Source organism: Festucalex cinctus, chromosome 12 (genome assembly GCF_051991245.1).
Source record: "Festucalex cinctus isolate MCC-2025b chromosome 12, RoL_Fcin_1.0, whole genome shotgun sequence".
Lineage (NCBI taxonomy): Eukaryota > Metazoa > Chordata > Actinopteri > Syngnathiformes > Syngnathidae > Festucalex > Festucalex cinctus.
Window position 1 is genome coordinate 7301946 of NC_135422.1, and position 6976 is coordinate 7308921.

The 6976-nt window shown below is 41.6% G+C and overlaps 1 protein-coding gene across 1 annotated transcript; it reads left to right on the top strand.

The window, feature by feature from the left end:
- The first annotated feature begins 763 nt into the window (after nucleotides 1-763).
- Nucleotides 764-3472, top strand: sox11a (SRY-box transcription factor 11a). Its single transcript, XM_077538088.1, has one exon. It carries the CDS (start codon nucleotides 956-958, stop codon nucleotides 2102-2104), a length of 1149 nt encoding a protein of 382 aa, XP_077394214.1. The 5' UTR covers nucleotides 764-955; the 3' UTR covers nucleotides 2105-3472.
- The last annotated feature ends 3504 nt before the right edge of the window (nucleotides 3473-6976 follow it).

Here is a 6976-nt window from a genome sequence, read left to right on the forward strand (position 1 = left end):
CCGACTTGTGTTTATTTGACCCATATTCTTCTTTAATTAAAATGTGCAAATTGAGTTTTGCATGCAACACTTTTGTGAGAGGGAAAAAAAAAAAAGACCTGGAAAAATACTGTACTACTGACCTACTTCTTTCTCTCTGCAGACACACATACACACGCACAAACAAACAGGAAAGAAACGTCACTAAAATAGATTAGCTGGGACAATAACACTTGCAAGATGCATCTGAGAGAAAAAGGAGTTGATATTCAAGATAACAGACGATCATTACATTTGTGCTTACATTTTTTTTCCCCCAACTACACAAGTAAATAGACGAGCAACATGCATTCAGAGCATCCAAGCGTCTGCAACAGTGTCCAAGCGCCACCTTCAGTATCCAACCTGAGGGGGAGGAGGAAGGAAAAGGCAAATGATCACACACAACAAACATCTGCACAAATGTCTTATACTACAAAATAACTCAAACGAGAAGACGTGCACTTTTTTTTTCACTTTTACGCACAGTAATGCTGCGGCGAGGGTCATCTTGGTGTGTTTATTAGCCTACGCTCGTTTGTGCTCAAGTGTTGGCCCAGACACAGCGTAGCCACCAACCCCCCCATCTCCTCCTCTTCCTCCTCCTCCTCTTCCTCCACTCCGACAGGGAGGACTTAAAAGGGTTAAAAAGGAGTCTTGGATGGAGTCTGTTGGGCGGAGTGCAAGCGACGTGATTGGATGGCGCACCGTGACGTAGCCGACGCGAAAAAAAACGATAACTAGTTAAGAAGGCAGTTTGGAAGTCTGCAAAAAGAGTGCAGAGCTTGAGACGCGCGCGTTTGGAGGCCTCAAAAAAAAAAAAAGAAAAGAAAAAAGATCGGTGCCCAGACACCAGAGAAAGAGGAAATAGAGAGAAAAAGAGAGAGGACGCAGCCGGGGCTTGACAAAAGTGTTGAGAGACGTTGGGGGTGGCACCATGGTGCAACACACCGACAACAGCGAGACGGACGGGAGCATGTCACGGGAGGCGACGGACTCGGAGGAGAGTGAATTTATGGCGTGCAGCCCGGTGGCCATCAACCCGGACTGGTGCAAGACCGCCACGGGCCACATCAAGCGACCCATGAACGCGTTCATGGTGTGGTCCAAGATCGAGCGGAGAAAGATCATGGAGCAGTCGCCGGACATGCACAACGCCGAGATCTCCAAGCGGCTCGGCAAGCGGTGGAAGATGTTGAAGGACAGCGAGAAGATCCCGTTCATACGCGAGGCGGAGCGGCTCCGGCTCAAACACATGGCCGACTACCCCGACTACAAGTACAGACCCAAGAAGAAACCAAAGCTCGACAGCACCAAGTCGTCGTCGTCGTCGGCGCCGTCGCCGGAAAAGTGCGGGAAAATGGCAAAGACCCCCAGCAAGAAGTGCGGCAAGATTAAGAGCAAGGGCGGCCCCAAGACCTCGCACGGCTACGCGGACGAGTGCGCCGGCGCCTTCCCGCCTTTCAAGCCGCTCAAAGTGATCAAGAGCGAGCCCAGCGACGAGGAGGAGGACGACGACGACGACTACGAGGAGGACTACCGCATGCGCCACCACATGCATCGCCACCACCGGGTCGGGGGGATTAAGGAGGAGCGCCTGAGGCCGTACAACGTCGCCAAAGTGCCCGCCAGCCCCACGCTGAGCTCCTCGGCCGAGTCGGAGGGGGCGAGCATGTACGAGGAGCTGCGCGGCTCCGCCACCAACAGACTCTTTTACAACATCAAGAACATTTCCAAGCAGGCTGCTTCCGTCTCACCAGCATCCGCCAGGTCGGTCTCCACCTCCTCCTCCTCCTCCTCTTCTTCTTCGTCCTCATCCAGCAGCTCCTCTTCCGGCGAGGACGCGGACGATTTGCTGTTTGACTTTAGTTTGAATTTCGCCCCCAGCGCCTCGGGCTCGGAGCTGGGCAACCCCAATTCAGGGAACCTGTCGTTGTCCCTTGTGGATAAAGACCTGGACTCGTTCAGCGAGGGCAGCCTGGGCTCTCACTTTGAGTTCCCAGACTATTGCACGCCTGAACTCAGTGAGATGATCGCAGGGGACTGGCTGGAAGCCAATTTTTCAGACCTGGTCTTTACATACTGATTCAAAAAATAATAATACAAAAGGGGAGAAATTCGATATGTTTGTCCTGATCAAGTTGTCCCTAAAGACCCTGCCTCCTTCCAATTTTTTTTGGAGGGGGGGTGGTCCTGTGTTTCAGGATCAAGAGGCAAGGTGAGGTTTGAGATGCTTAAGAAGCTGGTAGCAAAAAATGTAAAAAAAACAAACACGTCTGCAGACTTTTTTTTTCTTTTCTAATTGTTATCTGGCAGCATGACAGGGTTTTATGGATTTTCCCTGCCACATAAGGGGGAAAAAACATGAACTTCTATGCATCTTATCCTCTTTTTAGACAAACTGCAGGGAGACGAAACTTGTGGACTGACTCGAAGCAAATCTGTGAACTGTTCAGGATGTTACTTTACAAGAGAAAAAAAAAAAAAAAACGGTTTTCTGTAATTTCTAAATCAAATGTTTTTTGTTTTTTTTGTAACCGATTCTGTTTACCTCCTCGTTTGGATAAATTTGACAAACCTCAGCAGCGTTAACACAACACGTGGAGGAAACATTTTGATACATGACAGACCTCATCTTTTTAAAAGAAAAATTAAGATATTTTCAGGCATATTTTTGTACAGTCGAAAGGGAATGTTCTTACTGTGCTTTCAGTGAGTTTCAGGCACTTCTTCCCTTTATCCTTTTTTTGTTTTTATTTTTACGCATGCAAGGGAGTCCTGGTTTTAAGGATTAAGTTAAATTAAAACTTGCATCAAAAATGCCTTGTGATTTTTCAACTAGGTTTTTTTGTACAGTTGTAGAGCAGATTTGTTGAGTATTTGTAGACAATACAATGGCGTCATGGGGGATACACATACCTCAGAGCTGGAACTAGTTTCAAGATTGTATATGTACTGTAATATAGTAAAGTTAGGAGTTTATGTATATCATACTCGTGATATGTGGATGGGTCCCGATCGCAGGTGTGAAACTGGATTTTTTGGTATTTTTATGGCACATACTGTTTTTCGCCCCTCTCATTTTTTTGTGCAATATAATACTCTTTACGAAACGGACCATCAACAATTGTAGCAAGTGATGGGAAAATTTGAACAGACTTGTGCACTGTCGACATCGTCTCATGTTATGATGCTTAAAGCCTGTCCGGGCAGACAAAAGAATAAAAACAAATCAGCTGGAACTGATGCAAAACAAAAGTTCATATGGCCTGTGGTGTGATACATAAACACGTTTTTGAATGTTATTGGAAATATTGTGGGGGGGAACAAACCGGTTGATGTGACGATTACTTCTGCAAAAGGGCACGGTGTGACACAGTTGGTGGTCAACGCAAGCAAAAAAGTACATTCCACACTCCTGTTTCATTAAATGAAACTTTATTTTAAAACTGAAGACTGCCTTCTTTTTTATCATAAACCATAAACCTGTATTTTTTATTTCTTGCACTTAAAAAGCAGTTTATTTTTTATGTGAGTCTCACATATGAAGTCTGTTTGATAAAAGAAAAAAAAAAGGTTTGGAATATGACTTAATTATATGCCGAGACTTTTTTATTTTTTTTTATTTTTTTTCTTGTTGAAAGTTCTGGGCAGTAGTTACTTCACATTCCAAGTGTGAACTTGTCATCTTTTTTTAATAAATAACAACTTACCACCATAGAATGTCCTTGCAGTTTTTGAATATCTGTATATGTACACAACTGTGTTATTTGTTTTTGTTTAAAAAAAAAAAAATGTTAGCAGTATGATGCCTAATGTGTATTCAGGCAGATACTGTGAGAAATGAATGGGCTCAAACTTACATGTGAATTCACGTTTAATAAAAAAAAAAAAGAAGAAAGAAACTAAAGAAAAACGGCTAACTCCAGTGTTAAAACTGATTTCCTTCCACAACGTGTCCAGCTTGAAATCGGTCGCTGTGCCTTTAAGCAATTGAATCGTCCGCTTGCCGGCGCTCAGCGACGCGATTGGTGGGCTCGGTGGTCCCCTTGGAGACGGAGCTGGAAACAGGAGCCGCTTCCCCCCCACCACCCTCTTCCCCTCCCCTACCCAGCATGTGGGAGCACTCAGTGTGTCTGGCTTCCATTCAGAAAAGTAGCTCCATGCTCAGCGGCTGAGCCGCTTGAGAGATGTGCACAAAAAAAAAAAAAGTGGTGGGGGTCTACCACATCTGACATATGTTCACTCTGAGATAAACATTTGCACTTATTCCAGGCAGATGTCGTCTAATCTGTAAAAATGTGTTGTTAGGAACATAATTCCACTGTGGAAATACATTTATCCATTAATTCTTAAAAAATATCACTATGTTAGAAGTGGATAGCGTGTCGATTGGAGAAGTAAAAGACGATTAAAAAAAAAAAATGATTCGGATAAGATGAATAGCTACGAGTTGAAATAATGAGGGCCACACTCATATGAAAAATAGGTTTAATAAAAAATAAATACATTGTATGTCAATGTAGTAATATATATTCCAATGAATAAAATACCCTTCTGTGGAAGACATTACTTTTACAATATTTACAAAGAATTAATGGGCCAGAATTAAAAATTGATCTCAATGTTGTAAAACTTACAATAATAATGTCACATTTTTTTGGGGAAGAAGTCACTTCATGATTATAAAGTGAATGGAATTGCTTTTACAATTCATAATTTTACTATTTCATTGTAAAACATGTGATAAAATGTAACACAACCCTCACCAGCCCACATTGACACGATTACCAGTATATGTGGGTGTTTTGAATATTACAACACTTTTACTAAGATAAGCAGGGTCACAATAGAATGGGGAAAAAAAATACATTCAATAATAATAATCCATGGAAGTCACATTTTTGAAGGCAAAAGAAGTTGAAATTTAAGGGATAAATTTGTAATATGATTTTTTTGTTCCTTTTTTAAATAATTGTGAGTGTAAACTTCTGTTTGGTTTGTTCTATCATCAATCAGAAGTGTTATCAAATACCGTATGACCCGATTAATATCTTTAGAGCCCCAAATGATCACTTTAGTCTCATAAAATGAAGGCTAATTTCCTTCAGTGTGTGACTAATCATTGTAGTATAAAGATAAAACACAACTGAGATAAATGTTTGAATTAAAGTATGTAGTCATAGGTGAAACTTGGGTGAAATGTCAAAACATATCTCCTCCATAAGTGATGTCACATTACTATGTCAAAAACAATAAAATGATGAAGTTTTAAGTGCTTACGTCTTTGCACTCATCTGAGGCGATGCCGAAGCGCTCCGCCCCGAATAGATCATCCGAGCCGCACATCTCGGGCTGCTGGGAGATTTGTGTTCATTACGGCAATAGAATCGAATGATTAATATTTGCCATGCATGGCCGCGCAGGTACTCGCCCCCCCATTAGGTCCGTTTGCAAATCTGTAATAAAACATTTATCCAGCTATTACTTTAGCTGACCTATTGGTCAAAGTTGCTAATGGGTTCCTGGGCTATTCCCAGCAGAATCTCGACATTGATTTTGTGTTCCTCTGAAATATCTGTTCAGGTCTAATGCCACTGCGACATGTTGAAATGAAATTAGTGACCCGTTGAAATTTCCTTCCTATTTCCTTGCTTAAATAAATAAAAAGGGGGAATGTGGCATGCTGGAGCAGTCGATCCAGTGGGGCAACACGAGTAAGTCATTTTCAATTTCACAAGCTTTAAATCGTTTATCTACATCAGGATGTCATATTAACTCATTCACTGCCATTGACGGAAAAAGACGTCAAATGATGCATTTTTGCTGGGCTGGCAGTGAATGTGTTAAAATGCCTGACACCGAGACAAAGGCCCCGTACACCAACCCAAAAAAATAAAAAATTAACGTTACAATGCTTTGGCCCGTTGTTATTAAATCTCAGAATAACAAAGCCTGTTATGTTTCCTTCGCATCTTCCTCCACCGCCCCTCCTCCTCGCCGCATGCTGACTCTCATCCGGTGAGCTCAGATGCATTACATCATGGCTGAGCTTATGCCGCTGCGCAGTAAGATTCCGTGTTGTGTCATCGTTGATCCACGTGGGCTCGCCCCCCCCCTTCCAGTGGGGATGCTTTCTAATATCGCTATGGGAATACTGCTCGGAATTGCCGGCGCTTTCAAAGCGACAATAACAACAGCGCTCACCTAAATTTAAACCTGCTTACTGTCTGTTCATTTACGAGACGGAAGGATTTATTGTAGTGCTGTCTGCCCGGGTCTACTTGACTGACAGCAGTCCCTTCTGTCCAAGGCTGAAAACATCACTTTTACGGCCTGTTCAAACCCAAAACAGATCATGAATTATCTTGAATCCTGACGAGAAATGCATAGGACAGTGTGTCTGAATCTCGTTGGAGGGACTGAACCTCACAATTCCCTTATGCCAGGGGTGTCCAAACTTTTTCATTTGAGGGCCACATACAGAAAATCAGAAGGGCCACACAATGTTATGAAGAGAAATTGTGTTTAGTCCTAAAAATTGTACAAATAATTTATTTGTGCTTTTGCATATTGGCAGTAGGGTTATTATAGTTATTTTTCATTTTAGTTTTTATTTTGTTTTGAGTTTTGTTATTTTAAATTTAGTTAGTTTAAATTAGTTTTCAGGGTGGTTCTGATAGTTTTTTTAATTAGTTTTAGTTCTTTAATAAATGCTTAGTTTTATGGTAGTTAGTTTCAGTGTTAGTTTTAGTTTTTCTTTTTTATTATGTATTACTTGTGCGCAATATTTAAAAAAAACACGATGGGTGCAGCGTCATTATTCCGGTTTATATCAAAATAAATCTACTAAAAATCACATATAAAATCATCCCCAAAGGCTCATGCATTAAATTAATTACCAAAGACTAAAACAAAGGACATTTTTGCTGTAATTATAGTTAGTTTTATTTTAGTT

What these genes read in the sequence shown, in the direction of transcription:
- sox11a (XM_077538088.1), top strand. Translation starts at nt 956, where the DNA reads ATGGTGCAACACACCGACAACAGCGAGACGGACGGGAGCATGTCACGG.